Here is an 18,493-nt window from a genome sequence, read left to right on the forward strand (position 1 = left end):
GCCTCATGAGCCCCACCCTGGTGCTTGGAGAGCCCAGCTCCCTTTTCTAAATGCTGGTTGGCCATCCCTGAGATCACCAGTGAGAGAGGAAAGCCAACTAGGGCAGTTTCCTGGGCATCCCATCTCCCTGACTCTCCTCCCCAGGGGGCTGAATACATGGCTGGGGAGTCAGTACCCATCTGTTATCTGGCTCTTCAGGGTCTACTGGGGGGCTGAGAGAGATTCCTACTCTCAGAGGGAGGCAGCTGATTGTGAGGGAGGCCTTCGTTACCCCTACCCCAACCCACTCATTCCTTTCCTGGGAGAAAAGGAAGCTTGGCAGAGAACCCCTGGGGCCACAGATGATGGGAAGGGGAACCATGTTCTAGCTCAGGCCCTGCCCTTATCTGTGCTGCCTTAAAGGGCCTTCTCCCCCAAGAGGGGCTAAAACAAGGCTCTCCAGCAGAAGTTACCAACCTTTCTGGGGTACCATGGACCTCTTGGGTCTGGGGAAGGCCTGGCGACCTTTTCTAAAAATAACGTTTTAAGGAGCTCAGGTTAAGAACCCCTGGGCCCCAGAGGACCAGGCAGCTTCTTCCAGCTGGGGCCACTTCAGCAGCCACCAGGCAGAGCCACCCATTCCTCCTGGGTTAATGGCAGCCCCGCAGTCACCTCAAGAGGTGGGGTCGAGGGAGCCACCATCCCTGGAAGGCTATGGAGACTGGGGAGCACCCGCTTCATGGCACTGCCCGATGGGCTATTCCTCAGGAAGAGGGCATGGCCGTAGCCAGGGCAGGGTGACTGCCCTTCCATGGCTCAGCTCGACCATGGGACCAATTTACCAGCTGAAGGAAAGGAGAGAAAACTGTGTGATGGATAGGTTTTCCCCAACACAGTAGGGGAGGCAGCTTACCAGGGATGCCGTGGAGGACAGGGCACAGAGCCCCAGTGTGGAAGGCCAGAGCTCTGGGTTCTAATCCCACCTCTGACATGACCAGCATGATCTGAATTCCCTAGACCTTTGGCTTCCTCCTCTGTGAAGAGTCCTTTGCAGCTCTGGATCTGGGCTCCAGGCACCCCTGGGGAAGGGGCTTGTTTTTTATGGGGGAGTGGGCCCCCAGGACCTCCCCGGGGTGATCATATGGGGCACGCAGGACTGACACCCAGATTCTCAGTGCTGGCAAGGGCCTGAAGGCCACCAGATGGAGCTGCCCTGACAGTGGGGTGTGGCAGCCAGCTGGCCCTGGCCTCCCAGGCATTAGCTGGCACCAGCCTCTCTGGACTCTCGGCCTTCCCTCTAGGGCCTTCCTTTTCTGACGGCCCACCACATGTTGACAGGAGAGACCGTCCAGTCACATTTTCCCCACAGATATGAGCCTGTCTTGTGCGATGCCCCTGATGTTTCTGGCCAAGTGATGCTGAGGACAGGGAAAGGATGGGGCCCCATCCCAGGCCTACACTCGAGGCTACCAGGAGACTGAGGCCAGGGTCCAGGCAGAGGAATATGAAGCAAAGTGGCTCCAGACCTTGAGGGTAATGAACGGTCGGCTCAAAGGCCAGGGCTGGAGCATGGGACCTTGTGGGTTCTTCCCAGGAATCCAGCCTGGCCATGGCACAGAGGGGACAGAGACGGAGAAGATGGCGGAGGCCCACTTTATTCACAGAGCACAAACTGCCCCTGGCACAGCCAGCCCCAGCACCAGGCACACAGGCCCGCAGGCAGCTCCAGCTGTGGGCCCCCAAACAGCGTGGGCTGGCAGCACCTGGGGGGCTCACACGTGCAGTCTGCGGTGCCGGAGGATCTCTGTGGGCGTGAGCAACAAATCCTTCTGGCAGCTCTCACAGTGGTAGGCCCGCCGCAGAGTGGATAACTGGCGGCCAGAGTCGGCCTCCTCCTCAGTGGCCCCTGGGAAGTGAAAGCGGATGGTCTGAGAGCTACCTGCTGGTGCCCCAAACCCGGGGCAGGAGGGCTGGCCTTGGAGGCCCCCAGATCCCAGACGTCCCCCCGCCCTCCTGCTCACCATGGGCATCCTCGTCAGGGGCCGCCTGGCAAGTGTTCTCGTGACTCATCCGCTCCAGGGGGGTGAAGGGCATGTGGAGGCCACAGTGCGGGCAGGACCAGAAGGTCCGCAGGCAGTCACTGTACAAGTCTGCGTCACTCTGAGGATGCCAATACCCATGTCGGAACCTGGGGCCCAGGGCACCCCCGCCCACCAGGATCCACTTCTCCCTAGAGCTCCCCAACCCCAACTCTGGCTGGGCCCCTCACGGTCACTGGGGCTCTGGAACCGATCGGGCCCTGGATGAGGAGGCAGGACACTCAGGCCATCTGTGTACCTGGGGAGGGTCCCTGCCCATCTCTCGGCCTCAGGACCACTTACAGTACCCCCCACTCACCGTGAGACAGTTGTAGGTAAGAAAGCTTGTTACAGTGTAGCCACCCTTGGTTTCATGGGGGGTCAAGGCTGCCTCCCCAAAAAGGCCTGGGAGCTGGGGGGCAGCTGTGACGGTCTGGGGTCCCACATAGAGGTTCTGAGCCTCCAGGGCGGTCAGCCTGTAGATGCTGTAAGATACCTGGGGGCACAGTGTGTGGGTCATCCCTTTGGCCAGGAGCTGTTCCATCCCTAGCCTGGTCCCACCTCCCACTCTCGGAGCTCCCCCTTCTTCCCTGGTACCTTCAGCCCCACCTCGGGCTCTATCCCAGTCATGCTGACCCCAGAGAATGGATAGGAAGCAGCACGTACACCATCAGGCACCAGCTGATGCCAGCTATGATTATACCCAGAGGCCCATGGGGGGAGAGGAAGCAGAGGGATGGTGGGCCCGAGTCAGGGCATCCTGTACCCTGCACTAGACAGGATCCTTAGGCTGCCTGGAGCTGCTCCAGGTCCCAGAGGACGGGCCTGGAACTCAGCTCCTTGGGCCTCACATCTGGGCAGGCTCAGCATGCCAGGGGCATCCACTTCTGGGGAAGCCTCTAGACCCACACTCGGCTGTCCCAACCCAAAGACATGACTTCCCATTTCTCTCTAAATCCTGAGGTCCTCCCCAGCTCAGATGGGCTCTGGCTTAGAAAACCTTGGATCTCATGAAGTCCAGCAGGTCCCGGCCCAATGCCGCCGCCACCTTCCTCTCCATCTTGGGAGCCACGGCTGCCCCGTTCTCGCCTCGTGGCTGGGCCTGACGGGCCAGCTGCCTGTCCAGAGCCTCTTCCCATCGGGCCCGGAGGCGTAGGGAGGCTGACAGGAGCCGTGTGGCGCCCTCGCCGTCCTCCAGCTGAAGCTGCAGCCAGCCGTCCGCCACCAGGCGGGAGCAGTCGCCACTCGTGTCCAGGTTACGGCTAAAAAGCAGGAGAGCCTGGCGTGGGGCAGAGAGGAAGGAAGGGTGAGAAGGACAGCCATTCCTTCTTTCCATGGGGTGCCAAAAGTCTGCCCCCAGCACGGGGTGGGGGTGGGGGGACATAAAAAGGGTGGGATGAGGCTTGGAGTCAGGCCCGCCTCTGACCAGCCTCTCAGACTCCATTTCCTCTTCCCTAAAGAGGGTGGACTAGGCCTTATGCCACAGAGCTGCTGTAAGGGTCAGATGAGACAAGAGAGGGAAAGCACCTGGTAAACTCCCCTGCCCCGCCCCAGCCCCCAACTGTTACCATTAACAATGTGTGTCCCCTTGGCCCAAACCCACACTCAGGAAGGTAAAAGGCTGACTGTCAAGGCTCCCCCTCAAACGCAACAGCAGGGGATGGGTCAGCCTGTGGAGCAGGAACTACGCCGGCAGCTGGGGCAGCCAGCCCCCTACCACACACTGATCATATCCCTACTATGTGCTGGGGCATATAAAGCCACAAGGGACTGCCCTCACAGGGGAGAAAATGTACATTCCAATGAGGCACCAGGTGATTCAGGGGAAGCACCAGCAGCCATCAGGACAGGCCTGGGGTAAGAGGCAGAGGAGAGGAGGGAGGGTGCTCCAGGAGGGGAGTACAGCCTGGGCAAAGGCACCAAGGATGGGAGAAGGAAGGGAGCCTGTTAGCAACAGCAAGAAGGTTAGTCTGGCTCAAGTGCAGTGTGTGTGTAAAGGGGTATGACGAACGGGGAATGAAGTTGGGGAGCGGCTGAGAGAGGAGGAAATGGAGACAATGAGGGGAGATGTTTTTTCTACGGAAGGGAGGAGAATGTTAGGTGAGGGATGACTGGAGAGGAACCAGGTCTGGGGGCAGGGAGGCCAGGCCCTAGCTGCCCTCTGGGCACCCTGCTGCCAGAAGCAGTGTCAGGGGCCAGAGGGGGGAGAGGAAGGGGCTGGGGGGAGGGGGAGAGCGGAAAGGGGAGGAAGCGGGGGGAAGGCGCAAAGGGATGGGGAGAGAGGAAGGGGGAGAGAAAAGGGGGAAGGGGGAGAGGAAGGAGCTGGGGAAGGGGAAAGGGGGAGGGGAAAGGGCCAGAGGGGCTGGGGGGGAAGAGGCCAGAGGGGCTGGCAGGGAGGGGAAGGGGCCAGGGTCTCCGGGCCTAGACTCACCTGCAGTGCTGGCAGGCGCACACAGTTCACCAGGTAGGGCTTGTTGGTCTCCAGGAGAGAGACAAAGGCCAGGAGCTGGTGCCGGCTGCTCATCCCATCTCTGTGATCTGCAAGGGGCCAGGGGCACAGCTTATGTCTCCCAAGGGCCCCAGACCATGGGACGGACAGGTCTCTCCTGTGGGTCCCAAAGTCTCAACACCATCAGCCAAAGCAGCATGATGCAGCGGACAGAGCATTGGGCCTGGACTCAGGAAGTCCTGGGTTCAAATTCCTCTTCAGATGCTTCCTAGCTAAGGGACCCTGAGGTGGCTGGACTGGATGCCTCAAAGGCCCTTCCACACAGGCAGAGAGTGAGGTTCAGAGCAGCCCCAGAGGAAGGGTCATTGCCTCTAGGTCCCAGGGCCCAGGCTGCCTCCCTACCCCTATCACTTCTGAGGGTCCCCCACTTACCGCGGCTCTTCCCTGGGGCCTCAGCCTGGCCTCCCTGCAGCAGGTCTGGATTGTTGGCGAACACACAGGTGGGGTGGAGGACGGCCCCCTGCTTACTCTGGGTGTGAAAGAACTGAAAGCCCAGCAGAGGAGCTCAGGTCCTGGCCCAACCCGGGCCTGGGCAAGAGCCCCAGGGCCAAGCCTGACCTTTGTGACCTCTGAGCGTCAGTCTCCTCTCCTATAAAGTGGGGTCACTACCCACACCACCCCCCGCCACGTCTCAGGGCCACAACAATGGGAATGATGACGTGAGGACCAAGCCACCTGGGACCCTGTCCTTCGACCCAGACTGTAAGGAAACCATGGCCGAGGGAGGAAGAGACTCAACCCAGCTCACCCAGGGGGTGAGTAGCAAGGCCAAACCCCATTTCATATATCAAACAACTGAGGCCCTGGGGTGTGAGCCAGAGAGGCTGGTACCTGGTCCGAGTCCTTCCGGCAGCTGTTGAACTGGTCGGGGGCAGCCAGCTGGGGGTAGAGGCCTCGGCCCAGCACAAGCTTCAGCAGCTCTAGCTGGTCCCGGGACAGGTCCTGGGCAGAGCTGGCAGCGGCCTGCAGCTGGTCCACATCGTGGCGAAGTTTGAACTTGACGTCCTGGGAAGGAAATGAGAACAGGGCTACCGGGGAGGTGGCCCTAGAGGCCCCCAAGCCACAGTGGGGCGTTGGCGGGGGGAACACAACCCCTAAGTCCCAGGGAAGGGCGGGCTGAGGGAGCAGCCTAGTGCACCCACCTGGATGTCCACGCGGTGGGCACCATTCCCGGCCCGCGAGCTGGACGCCTCTGAATCCTCCTCACTTGAAGAGCCACCTTCCAGGGCCTCCAGCCGCAGCACCTTCCGCTTCCGGCCCTCGCCCTCCTCGTGCTGGCGCTTCAGCTGGTACAGCTCCCGGCGCCGGCGGTGCTGCTGCTGGCGGCTGTAGCTGTCCCCTGGTGCCGCCCTGGCCTCAGCCAGCAGCCCGTGGTCCTGCAACAGCCCCTGCTCCGGGAAAGGCCAGAAGATGGGGATTTCACAAACGCACCCAGCGCACTTGCCCCTGCCCAGGGTCTTCTCCTCACTCCCCTGGCATGGGCCCAGGGAAGACTCCGGGCACTTCTCCAGAGAAGGGCTCTTGAGGGCAGGGCCCCCAGGGTCCCTGGTTGTGCCTCAGGTGGCAGCCCAAGGCTCTGACAGTGGGCTGACCACTCAACATCATTTCACGCCTGCACCCAGCTGGGCCCTTCCCACGTCCCCATCACCCCAGCCTGGGAAGCTTGAGTGCTAATCATCTGGCCTGGGCTCCCCACTTATACGTGAAAGGACCCTTTGAACTCAGAACTTTGGGGCTGGGCCCTTCTGGGAGTGACTTCAGAGGGAGTAAAATGTATCCCAGAAGGGAGGATGCTCCAGGTCACAGGCTGGGGCGGGGTCCTCGCCTGGGTCTCTGCACTTCTCCCTGCTCCACAGGACAGGCCCGCAGCTGAGGCCACAGCTGGACCCCCAGTGCAGTGGGTGCTCACTCTGTCCTTTCTAAGGATGGCAGGCTGAGGCTAGGGGAGCAGGCCCAGGCTGTAGGCTGGCCTGTCTGGGGGGCGCAGGCCAGGCCCTGACCTTGAACTGCCGGCGCAGGTTGGCGATCTCATACATGCGATGCTCCTCGAGGCCCCGGCGGCGGCACCACTTCCTGGAGTTGGCACTCCGGTCTGATTTCACCTGGGTGAGGAAGGAGGGGGCCCAGGATATCAGCAATTGGGCCACAGGATGAGTGTCAAGACCTGGTCCTCCTATGTGTGGGAAACAGGCCGAGCATCGAGCCCCGTCTCCTGGGCCCAATGGAGGGGCTTCTCAGAGCTGCCAGCGCAACAGGCGGAGTACAGGCCCACCCATTCCAGGAGGGGGCACATGAAGACACAAAGGGAAGCTGCCCACATGACCATGGCCTCACCTGCACCCAGGCATTGAAGGCATTGAGCAGGGTGAAGGGGTCCCCGTGGTCGCTCTCCAGGGGCTTCCGGGCTGTCCCACACTCTAGGTTGTTTTGAGCGCTCCGCACGAAGGGGGACTGGACACTCAGGGCCGCTGCCATTGTCAGTACAGGCTCCACCAGGTCAAATAGGCAGCCAAGGATCAGGATCTTTCCTGGATAGAATGAGAATACTCCTAGAATGGAAGCTCCCGGCGGACAGGGCTAGGTTTGTCTTTTCTTTGCATTCCCAGGGTCCAGCAAATTCATTGGAGAAGTGGAAGATGGGAGTCTGCAGGAGAAGGGATCTGGGGCTTCCCCTCTCTACCCTCCCTGCAGTGCCCCCAGGCCCTCGCTCTGAGGCCCTTCCCTCTTCCTCCCTCACTTCCTTGACGCTTCCCAGTGTACCCCAAAGCATTGCTCTCACCCTCTCAACGTCCCTGTGGGCTCCTGGAGGGCGAGGGCTGGGGCCCAACCTGTGACATCAGGGAAGAAAATCCCCTGTGCCAACTCTGACGGCACCTTCTCTGCATCTTTCAGTCCCAGAGAGTGCCTGGGGTCCTTGGGAGGCCAAGTGCAAAGGTAACTGGCCCCCTCCAGGCCTTCCTGACTCTAAGGCTCTCACAGGAAAAATTCCCCTTTCCTGGTTCTCCTCCTCTCTCTCTGACTGACCCTCCTTCTCTGCTTCCTTGGCGGATCCTCTTCCAGATCTCACCCTCTGACTCTAGTGGACCCCAGCACTCTGTCCTGGAGCCTCTTCACTGGGTGATCTCATCAGCTGCTGTGGATTTAATGACCAGCTCTATGCCGATGATTTTCAAATCTGCCTTCCCTGCCCCAACCTCCCTGCTGACTTTCTATCTTACACTCCCAGCTGCCTATAAGACATCTCAAACTGGACGTCCCATGGACATCTCAAACTCGGCACGTCCAAAACAGGACTTCTTCTCTTTCCCCCTAAACCTTCCTTATAACTGTAGAAGGCAGCACCATTCTGCCAGTCCCTAGAAGTGATCCTGGGCTTCTCACTATCTCTCACCAGCAGGTGTATCTAAGCCAGCTGCCATCACCTCTGCAGCATCTCTTAAACACTCCCCCTTCTGCCCCTGATACAGCCCCCACCCTGGTGCAGGCCCTCATCCCCTCCCCCCTGGATCACTCCAGTAGCTGCTGGGTCTCTTCCCCCTCCAATGCCCCCTCATTCAGCCACCAAAGGGATTGTCCTAAAGCACAGGTCTGTCTGATCATATCACCCCCTACTCCAGGGGCTCCCTAGTGCCTTCAGGAGCAAATACAAAATGTTCTACTTGGCATTCAAAGCCCTTCATCACCTGGCTCCCTCCTACCTTCCCACCACCCTCACACCTTAATTCCCAGTCATGTCTTCTTTGATCTAGTGACACCGGCTTCCTGACTGTTGCACGAACAAGACCCTCCAACTTTCAGTTCCAGGCATTCACTCTGGCTGCTCCCTGAATGGAGCTCTCTCCCTTCTCTGCTCTGACTACTGACCCCCGCCCCCCCCCAGCTTTCTTCAAGTCCCAACTAAAATACCATCTTTTACAGGAAGTCTTCCCCAACCCCTCTTAATTCTAATGTCTTCTCTCTATTAACTATTTCTTAATTATCCTGTACACATATTTGTTTCCATGTTGTCTCCCCTATTAGATGGTAAGCTCCTTTAGGGAAAAGACTGTCTTGTCATTTTTTGTACCCCCAGTGCTTAACACAGTGCCTGGCACACAGCAGGCGCTTAATGAATACTTGCTGACTGACTAAAGAAGCTTGCACCAGCAATGTGGGCAGCACAGGTATTATGTCCACTTTCATCGAGGGAGAACTGAGTTTTGGCTGTGCCCGAGGTCACACAGTCAGGGGAGTGTTGGAGCTGAAGGCCGGGCCTGGCATTCAAAGCCAGGTCAGCCTAGTCCAAACCTAGAGCTCTCTCCACAAGAGCGAAGGGCCTGTTCCCCCCGTGAGTCACAGAATGGAGAGCTTAGAGGTCATCTAGTGGCAGAGAAAGGCAGAACCTTGCTCCACATCACCCCAGGGGTCAGGGGCGTAGCCAGGATTTGAGCTCCTGCCCTCCTCCCCTCGGTAACCCGCCCCCAGCCTTCCCTTCTCCTGCCTGAAAGATCTGCGTCTCCTTGAGTAAAAGCCTCCACTTGTCCCAGGCCCTGGGAGCCCCCACGCAGAGCATATCCTCACCTATCACCACATCCACAGGAAGCTGAGAAAGCAGGGTTCCTATGGGTGTGAGGTGCTCCGAGGCATCCAGAGCGCCCTGGTCCCGCAAGTAGACAATGGCTGTTTCCAGGCTGGTGGCAGGCGGGGGCTCTATGAAGGGGAAGCTGCGGGGGTTGCCCAGCCCCATACTCTTCATCTAAAGAACAGAACAGACTCTCAGCAGGAAAGACCTGGGAGCCTTAGCCCAGAGAGGGCAGGACTCTGCCCAAAGTCACAGCGTGAGCCTCAAACCCAAATCTCCCAACGAGACCATCCTAGAAGGCTTCATCTGGAAAGAGACGCCCCCCCAAGGGAACAGGAGGGGCACCGGGGAAGCTGCCAACAATGACCCCATGTGCGTGTCCTTGTGGTGCTTCAGGCCCTGGCAGGTTCTGGAGGGAACCCTAGGGGTAGGGAGCTCCTGGGAGGGGCCCAAGGCTTCCTGCCCATGAAGGTCTGGGCTGATCCCAGGGACAAGCCTATCTTTGGAGCATTTGGGGCTGGGACGTCGGCCTCTCCGGTCCCATGGAAGCCAGCTTCCATGAGGAATGACCCCCACTGGCCGTGTGCCTCTGCCTAGGAGTCACGGGGAGCCATAGGCCAAAAGTGTGCTGGGAGCCCTCAGCTGTGCCACTCCCGGGGCCACACACTCTGGAGGGACCTCCTGAAGCTGAGCACTGCCTCGTCCTGGGAGAGCGGGCAAGGCCCGTTTGGGCAAAGAAGTGGAAGCCAGTCTCCAGCTGGCCTGGGAAGGGAGCCCACTGGTCAGGGAACAGGCCAGGCAGCCCCCTCGCCGCCAGCTTCTAAGAGTGTCGCCCTGACGTGCCCCCCCATCTCTGCTCCCTGTGATGCCCCTAAGAAGAGACAGCTGTGGAAGGGGGAAATGTACGTATGTGTGTACGTGGGTTTACAGGCCACGAGGTGGCGCCATAGTATACAGAGCACAGGGCCTGGAGACAGAAGACTCATGCTCCTGTGTTCAAATCTGACCTCAGACACTTACTGGCCGCGTGACCCTGGGCAAGTCACTTCACCCTGTCTGCCTCAGTTTCCTTATCTGTAAAATGAGCTGGAGAAGGAAATGGCAAACCGCTCCAGTATCTCTGCCGAGAAAACCCCAAACGGCGTCACAGAGACCCAGACATGACTGACTGACTAAACAACGTGTGTGTTTATACACACACATCTGTACACACTGGAAAAAGTAATCATATGAAATCATGGTATGCAAGGGCATTTACTGCCCTAGTACACACGTGTATCAGTTTTCTTTCCATTCAAATAATGACGTTTGGGAATTTCCGTGCACGCCAAGAGGCAGCGATGATAAAAGGAAGACGATTAACAGCAGCATTACGGGATGCCCACCAGCGGCTGGCCTGGGGGGAGGGGAGGGGAGCATAGCCCGGACTGGGCCCACCTTCCCCTCCCCCTCAGCTCTCTGCAGCCCAGCCAAGTTAGTCTCCGTTTGTTCCCCACACATGGCACGTCATTTCCCCACTCCATGCCTCGCATGCCCTCCATCCTCACCGTCACCTCCAGGATCCCTCGCTCCCTTCGAGGCCCAGCTCAGGTCACAGGATCACAGATTAGAGCAGGAAAGGACCTCTGAGGCCAGGAGGAAACTGAGGCAGGCAGAGGGGAAGTGACCTGCCCAGGGTCACCCAGGCAGGAGTGTCTGAGGCAGGATCTGAACGCGGGTCCTCTGAAGCCAGCTCTGTTCACCAGCCGGCCAGCGTTCCAAGGAGCCTCTGCTCATCCCTCTCACCTCCCCCGATGCTGCTGCTTCTATTCTGTACCCGCTTCTCTGAGATGCTTTACCACATGCTTTCCTCAGGAAGAGGCTGTTCTCGCTTTAGTGAGGAGCAAACTGAGGCTGAGTGAGGTGAAGGGAAGAGCCTGCCTAGCTCGGGTCCCCCAGCAAGGCCAGGACAGAAGGGGGATTAGAATCCAGGACTCTGGGTTCAGAAGTCTCCCATCTCCACACCCTCCACTCACCTGCAGCACCAGGGCATCCAGGGCCACCCTCTGGATCTCCGGGACGGGATAAGGGGCAAAGTCGTCGTAGTCGGACTCGGCATAGAGGCGGTAGCACACGCCCGGTCCCGTGCGGCCAGCACGGCCCTTCCGCTGCTCGGCGCTGGCCCGGCTGATCCAGAACTCCTGGAGCCGCTGCAGCTTGGCCTTGGGGTCAAAGCTCATCTCCTTCACTTTCCCTGGAGGGCACAGGAGACCCTCAAACCACCTGCTAAGGCTACGGCGCCCGCGGGACCCTGGCTCCAAGTGCCAGCTCGGCCAAGGACTGACCATCTGACCTCAGCCAAGGCCGTGCGCCTCATATGTGCAATAAGAGGCGCTGGATGGGACGGTCTCTAAGGGCCCCTGGCTCGGACAGTCTAGGATCCACTAATTCAGAGACAGACCTTGGCCAAGACGTTCCCCTGCCTGGGCCTCTGAAAAATGAGGGGGCGTCTGAGGCCCCCTCAGCCCCAAGGGTCCAGCTTCAAGCTGACTTTAAAGAAAGGAGAGGTCAGCGTTGTGGACTAGAGCTGGTCAAGCTCGCCTTCCTGGAAGTGATGGGTCCTGAGCCCTGGCCTGGAGGACAGGGCAGCCGGAGGGAGTCAAGAGAAAGCCCGGCAGGACAGGGCAGCAGGCACAGGGCAGTGGGCAATGGGGTGGTGGGCAGGGCATTGGGGCAGTGGGCAGGGCAGTGGGATGGCGAGCACAGGACAGTGAGCTGAGCCCAAGATCTGGTGGGAAAGGCGCCAGGGCTGAATGCCAGCTCTTCTGCTTGCCACCTGTATGACCTTAGGCAGTCAGCCAACCCAAATCAATCGCTCTCCAAGCACTGAATGCTAGGCACACAAAGACAAAACGAAAAAGCCCCTGCCCTCAGCTGTACGGGGGGGGGGGGGAGGACAGGGCCAGAGTTCGCCCCCACAGCCGACACTCCAGGGCTCCGCTCGCCTCCAGGCTACAAAGCCCTCCCTCTCTCCTCTGTCATAAAGGAGCCTTCACCGCCATTTTGTGGATGATAAAACCAAGGCCAAGCAACTCCCCCAAGTGCCCAGCCCAGCAGCACTGGAGGGATCTGAATGCCCCACTGCCCCCCACTCTGGGACCCTGTGGCGGCAGCCGAGGAAGCTGCAGTGCACGCCTCATGGACCAGCCGGAGGCTCATGAAGGACACAGCCGGCTCCCCTCAGCCGGGGCCCCAAGACCCTGCCCGTCATATGGTTGTCAGGAGTGGGAGGTAGGGGCGCTCACCAGAATCAAGCACGAATCGGACACCGTCAATGGTCACTGACGTCTCCGCGATGTTGGTGGACAGGATACATTTTCGTACCCCAGGAGGAGCCACATCAAACACCTGGGGTGGGGGGGGGGGCACGGAGAGGGAGAGCAGGGTTAGCGCTCCTGACCTCAGGACCCGGGGGGGGGGCTCCATGGGGGCAGGGGAGGGGAGGAAGAGGAGGGAGGGGAAAGAAGAAGAGGGAGGGGTCTCCACAGGGCCTGCATTGGCACGCTTGGCCCCCGGATGGATCCCTCCTGCTCATCACTTCCCCTAACTGAAATGGAAAAGAGATGGAGAAACACAGAGAGGAAGAGAGAGGGGACGAGAGAGACTCAGAGTCCCATGAGCCCGTGCCCCCTCCATGGGCACCTTGTCCTGGTCCGCGATGGAGAGGGCACTGTGCAGGGGGAGTACCACCCAGCGCTTAGTGTGGGCAGCATACGGCTGGAAGGCCTCAAGCACTGCACCGATCTCTGCCATGCCACTGAGGAATACCAGCAGGTCACCACGCTCCTCCGGTGGGTACTTGTGGTCAATGGCCTGCAGCACACGTAAGAATGGCCGCGGGTCCAACCTCTCCGTCTTGGATGTTGGCACCTCCTCCTTTGGGACTGGCTGGTAAATGACCTGGGGGGGACAAGACACACCCAGTCACACCCCAGGTGGCAGCATGGGGAGGGTCGGAGATCACAAGGAGGGCAGGACTGGAGAGGCCCTCCTTTTATAGATTTGGAAACTGAGGCACAGAGAGGCCAAGAGATCCTTGGGGCCGGCTCTTGTCTCCAGAGGCATCCCTGACCACGCACACCCCATAGGGGCCGGGCCAGGACTTGAACACCAAGGTCCCTGACTCCGATGCCAGCACTCCCCACAACAGCCCGTCCCCCCAACATCTATCAACACCACTCAACAGGCAAGGAAAGTGAATCTCCAGGAGAATGGACCTGAGCCATAGGGGCAGACCAGAGCCTCAAACCCAAGCCTCCTGGCCCTGCTAGGGCAGTCCTTCCTATCACACCCGCCTGCCCACTGCCCAGACACATGGACACACGTCCTTTCTAAGGTCCTCACTCTGAGACATCAGAACCAGGATACGCTAGAATGGAGGAGCCTTAGACACCACCCCGTCTAACCATCTTACCTCTGGGGAAACTGAGGCAGAGTGGTGGGAGGGACTAAGAGTCTAGCACACCTGGGTCTGCAGGAGGCACCCACTCCCACCCCCAGGCTGACCCCAGCCCTAAATCTGGGAGAAAGGGCCAGCCCCACCCTGCTCAGGAACTGACCGTGATGGGGAACAGCCTCCCGGGCACCTGCACCACGGGCGCGTGGCTGAAGTAGCTGGAGAAGAGGCTGATGTTGATGGTGGCCGACATGAGGACGAGCTTGAGGTCTGGGCGGGCAGGCAGCAGCCGCCGGAGGACGCCCAACAGGAAGTCGCTGTGGAGGTGGCGCTCATGGACCTCATCCACGATGAGCACCTGGTACTGGGGCAGGCCCGGATCTTGCTGGATCTGGCGGAGCAGGAGGCCCTCCGTCAGGAACACGATCTTGGTGGCTGGCGATCGCGTGCTCTCAAAGCGGATCTGGTAGCCCACCTGCAGAGAGGGGTGACGATGGAAGAAGGGCCGGCCAGGGTCCCCAGCACGGCCGCTGACAGGGGAGGGCCCGCATGTGCATCACAAAGAGCCGATGACAGACTGAGGCCTGGGGGGTCCTCGCTTGTGTCGGCCCGGACCCCTCCAGACCTGCTCTGATCTGCTTTCCCCTGCCCCGACCATTCCGGGGTCCTCAGCACCTCCATGTCCCGCTTCATCCTGGCATCTGAGCCAGGCCTCCCTGGTCACTTACTGACCCCACTCAGCCCGCCTGCCCTCCCTCCCTCCCTCTCAGCGCTCTGCGATGTGTTAGTGGGGAAGGGCCTCAGAGGCCCCCCCCAGAGGCGCCCCCCATCACCTGGGCAGGCTCACTGAATCTTTCCCCAGCCACCGGCCACACCGGTGGGCTCTACTCGGCCTAAGCGACAGCCCCCTGCCCCTTCCGGTGTGGCCGCTGGAAGTGGGCCTTCTCCAGCACGGCCCCTGCTGCCCAGGAGGAGGAAGACGTGTTACCTGGGGCCAGTGACTTAACTCTGATCCCCAGAGATATGGCACTCCCCTCGCAATGGGCCTGAGGCCCTACACATTCATGCCATTTACAGGTGAACAAACTGAGACTGGGGGCCGGAGCTGGCCTGTCCTGACTCTCCTGAGCTCACCAGCCCCAGGCTTACCTGGGATCCATACTGGCTGAGGCTCTCAAAGCCGACACGCTTGGCCAGAGAGATGCACGCGATTCTCCGGGGCTGGGTGCAGGCCACGTGGCTGAAGCCGGCGGCCAGCAGGTACTGGGGCACCTGCGTAGACTTGCCACAGCCAGTGTCACCGGCCACAACCACCACCTGGTGCTCCCTGAGAGCCTGCAGCAGGTGCCGCCTGTACCGGGCCATGGGCAGGGCTGCCCGCTCCCGCTGCAACTTGGCCAGCTTCCCAAAAGACTGCTTCTGGCCAAAGTCCAGGTAGTGCAGGACTGCCTGGCGGAACTCGGCCAGCCGATCATGGGGCAGCCGACTGTGGGCCCCCCGGGGCCCCAGGCCCGGCTCACCCTCACTGCTCAGCAAGGCCAGGTTGATGCGGTAGCGTGGGTCATAAGTGGCAGGGAGGTCGGCCAGGGCCGGGCATCTGGGTCCCTCGGCTGGCCGCTTGACCTCGGGGCTTGGCTTAGGCTTCTGGAAGGCCTGCAGGCGCTCAAAAAAGGCCCAGAACTTGTGGCAATCCTCAGAACCCCGGCGGATGACGTCTTGGTCCCCGAAGAAGGCCTCCTCCAGCTGGCTCCGGGTCTCTGGGCAGCCCCAGTCCCACTGGCCACGGCTCTCGGTCCGTCTGGAGGACATGGCTCCAGTCCCCCGCGCCTCAGGCCCTCAGTCCTCAGGAGTAGGCTACCAGTCCACGGCCCTCATTCCCTCTAAAAGGAGGCAGAGAAGCAGGCTCATCCATCAGCCACGCCGACCAGAGGAGATGGGGGCTCACCACCTGCTCTCTTCCTTCTTCGGGGTGAATACAGGACTCTGCTCTCTCTCTGGCGCACAGCTGCCCGCTGGAGCCGTGTCCTCAGATGGCGGGGCCAGAGCCATCGGGGATGGTGAGCTTTGGGAACGGGCAGGGGGTCACTCTGGGCCGGTCGATGCCTGCTGGGGTAAAAAGTGACCTTACAACCAGGATGCTCCAGAGTCTGGAAAAGCCCATGGAAGCCCAGGACTTCCCCCTGCAACAGTCCTGGACGGATCTCCCTCCCGGCCCTCCACAGAGGTCAGGCCTCCTCATCACAGCCCGCATCAGTCTCTAGCTGCAAGGCTGTATGGAAGGGGCTGTGATTACTCTCAGATGAATAAACTGAGGCAGAGCTGGCCACATGCCTGCTGCTCTATCCACATCCAGCCCCGCCCAGCTGGGCCTTAACAAGTGTGGGAGGGGTGTGTGGGTGGGGCCCCTGGGTCATTCCTTCCCATCCCAGGCTCCTAATTCTGCCCTCTGGGGTCAGAAAGAGTGCATCCAATCAGCAGCTGGAAGTCAGCCTTGGGAATCCAATCCAGATGCACCTATTAAGCGCCTACTGTGTACAAAGCAGAGAGCTGCCTGTGGATAGAGCCCAGCTGGGGGACCCTGGCCAAGTCCCAAACACAGGGCCCAGCACTGAGCAGGAGTTACCTGAAGAGGCCACTAGGGGGTGCCGGCTGAGTACAAATCTGGCCTCAGAAAGAAACATCCCTGCTGTGGGATGCTGGGTGTGTTCCTGCACTGTCTGCCTCAGTTTCTTCATCTATAGAGAGGAAATAAGTCTACATTTCATACGTTAATATGGGATCTATTATGGGTGCTTTGGAGCAACACTGTCCTTTGAGCCTCACTACAACCCTGGGGGGAGGGGCTGTTATCATCCCCACTTTACAGAAGAGGAAACTGAGGTTAAGCCATTTGCCCAGGGCCACACAGCCAGCTAGAAAGCCTCGGAGATTGGATTTGAATCTAGGTCTGGGCACCAGCTGCTGGGGGAGGGGTCCCAGTAACTCCCACCCATCAGGGTCAGTTGAAGATCAAACGAAATATCTGCAAAGCTCCGAGAACTCTGTGAATGCTACCGAGGCCCCAGCGCTATGGGTCAATCAACAAGCATTGATTAAGTGCCTGCTGTGTGCTAAGGATACAGAAGTGGGGCAAAGCCAGCCCCCGCCCCCTGGAGCTTACAACGACGGGCGCGGCCGTCCAATGGACAGGGCATAAATCTGGGGTGTGGGTTCCAATCCCACCCCTGCCCCTCGTGGTCGTCTCCCCTCCCCGGGCCTCAGTTTCCCCCTCTGTAAAAGAGGACCCACGGCTGTGTCCTATGCTCACTTCCCAAGGCGGATGCGGGGCCGCCGCGTCCTGGTCCAGGTGGAGAAACTGAAGCTCGGAGAGGGGAAGACCTTCCGCCCCCCCACGCAAGCTCCGAGCCTCAGTTTCCCTTTCTTGACGATGGGGGCCGTAGACGCGGCTGGCCCCCAGCGGCGCGGCCCCGATCCACGGCAGCACTGGGGACCCCCAAGGAGAGGGCAGAGCCCGGTGAGACCCCAACCTTACCCGCCCTCCGCCCGCTGGCCCTCACCTCTCCAACCAGGCCCCAAAGCTCCCACTTCCGGGCGACGCCGTCACCCGCCTTACTGCGCCTGCGCGCGCCACCAGGCCCCGCCCCCCCCGGCCGATCGCCAGGAAGGAGGAGGAGCCGCGCACTCCGGAGGGCGGAGCCAGCAGGGAAGCGAGGGGAGGAGCCAAGCGTGGGCTCTCTAGGAGCTGCAAGCCGGGGGGTCGGGTACACGGACCTTTCCTGGCTCAGGCGACTGCGACCCTGGGCAAGACACCGAACCGCCCTCCTTCTCAGTTTCCTTATCTGTAAAATGGGGATCATAGTCCCTATCTCTCAGGGTTGGCCCGAGGATCGGATGACGTAATATTTGTAAAGAGCTTTGCAAACTTTAGAGTGCCCGGTAAACGTTAGATAATAATGAACTTCTGAAAGGAGGAATTTACATTCACTCAATCAACATTTATTAAGCACTTACTATGTGCCAGCCACTGCGCTAAGCGCCGGGTCTACAAAAAGAAGCAAAAGACAGTCCCTGCCCTCCAAGAGCTCACAATCTAATGTGGGGATTAATAAATGCTTATTGATTGGGAGGGCCCTTATGACGCAATGTCAGAGCTGGGTATCCCCACCCCCCACCCGCCCCCACTCCTGGAATACTCTCCCTCCTCAACTCCACCTCCCGGCTTCCTTCAAGTCCCAGCTAACACCTCACTTTCTACAGGAAGCCTTCCCTGATTTCTCCTTAACGCTAGCGACTTCCCTCGGTTGATGATTGCCAATGTATCCTGTATGTCGCTTGTTTGTATATCGTTGTTTGCATGTTCTCTCCCCCATCAGACTGTAAGCTCCTTGAGGGCAGGGACTGTCTTTTGCCTTTTTTTGTATCCCTTAGTGCTTAGCACAGTTCCTGGTATATAGTAGGAGCTTAATAAATGATTGACATAATGACAGACTGACTCCTCTGATGTCCATATGCCTGAGAGGTTGGGGAGGGAGGGAGTAGCCAGGTGTTGAGGGAGAAAGAAGAAATGAGAAAGGTGATGGGGTGGGGTCTGGAGAAAAGGAAAAAGGATGGGGCTGCTCCAGGTTCACCTTCTTCAAAAGAAGTCTTTGTTTTTAGAAACCAATACAAGAGACAGGTGTAAACATTTTTTCTGTCTACTGCCAAAATGTTTATGGATTTTGTGGTTTTCTAAATTAGGAGGCAGCTACCTCATTGCCTTTAGCTTTATTACAGCGTTATGAAGCAGAATCCCTGAAGGCTGTTAGACACACCAATTCTAAACTTGAATGTTCACACTCGTGTGAATTCTGTGCCTTGTATCCCTTTGGAAGGTGTGTCTCACAAGTCCTCAGAGAGCATCCTTGCCCATCACTACCTTAGGAAGGATATAG

General features: G+C 59.5%; 2 protein-coding genes across 6 annotated transcripts in view; one reads left to right on the plus strand and one right to left on the minus strand.

The window, feature by feature from the left end:
- Nucleotides 1-1,618: 1,618 nt before the first annotated feature.
- Nucleotides 1,619-18,493, minus strand: part of DHX34 (DExH-box helicase 34) — a 56,099-nt gene continuing 39,224 nt past the window's right edge. The window contains exons 1-17 of one of the 5 annotated variants that reach the window (XM_036745840.1): nucleotides 17,120-17,173; nucleotides 14,712-15,665; nucleotides 13,726-14,037; nucleotides 12,809-13,066; nucleotides 12,412-12,514; nucleotides 11,143-11,360; nucleotides 9,127-9,301; nucleotides 6,901-7,094; nucleotides 6,567-6,668; nucleotides 5,709-5,954; nucleotides 5,398-5,571; nucleotides 4,939-5,050; nucleotides 4,489-4,595; nucleotides 3,058-3,336; nucleotides 2,377-2,553; nucleotides 2,001-2,139; nucleotides 1,619-1,885 (exon numbers count right to left, since the gene is read on the minus strand). In XM_036745840.1, coding sequence (XP_036601735.1) covers nucleotides 1,752-1,885; nucleotides 2,001-2,139; nucleotides 2,377-2,553; nucleotides 3,058-3,336; nucleotides 4,489-4,595; nucleotides 4,939-5,050; nucleotides 5,398-5,571; nucleotides 5,709-5,954; nucleotides 6,567-6,668; nucleotides 6,901-7,094; nucleotides 9,127-9,301; nucleotides 11,143-11,360; nucleotides 12,412-12,514; nucleotides 12,809-13,066; nucleotides 13,726-14,037; nucleotides 14,712-15,371 — 3,390 coding nt within the window. In that variant the 5' untranslated portion in view covers nucleotides 15,372-15,665; nucleotides 17,120-17,173 and the 3' untranslated portion in view covers nucleotides 1,619-1,751. Of the gene's footprint in view, nucleotides 1,886-2,000; nucleotides 2,140-2,376; nucleotides 2,554-3,057; nucleotides 3,337-4,488; nucleotides 4,596-4,938; nucleotides 5,051-5,397; nucleotides 5,572-5,708; nucleotides 5,955-6,566; nucleotides 6,669-6,900; nucleotides 7,095-9,126; nucleotides 9,302-11,142; nucleotides 11,361-12,411; nucleotides 12,515-12,808; nucleotides 13,067-13,725; nucleotides 14,038-14,711; nucleotides 15,669-16,185; nucleotides 16,314-17,119; nucleotides 17,174-18,493 lie in introns of those variants that run through there. The other 4 variants (XM_036745838.1, XM_036745841.1, XM_036745839.1 and 1 more) reach the window with 4 other exon arrangements.
- Nucleotides 15,698-17,301, plus strand: LOC118836342 (proline-rich protein HaeIII subfamily 1-like). Its single transcript, XM_036743662.1, has 2 exons — nucleotides 15,698-15,786; nucleotides 16,878-17,301. Exons 1-2 carry the CDS (start codon nucleotides 15,698-15,700, stop codon nucleotides 17,299-17,301), a joined length of 513 nt encoding a protein of 170 aa, XP_036599557.1.

The sequence above is a fragment of the Trichosurus vulpecula genome, chromosome 2 (assembly GCF_011100635.1).
Source record: "Trichosurus vulpecula isolate mTriVul1 chromosome 2, mTriVul1.pri, whole genome shotgun sequence".
NCBI lineage: Eukaryota > Metazoa > Chordata > Mammalia > Diprotodontia > Phalangeridae > Trichosurus > Trichosurus vulpecula.

Coding starts and splice junctions, on each gene's coding strand:
- LOC118836342 (XM_036743662.1), top strand. CDS start 15,698: ATGCTCCAGAGTCTGGAAAAGCCCATGGAAGCCCAGGACTTCCCCCTG. Junction 15,787..16,877: donor CCTCCCGGCCCTCCACAGAG/GTCAGGCCTCCT, acceptor TCACTTCCCAAG/GCGGATGCGGGGCCGCCGCG.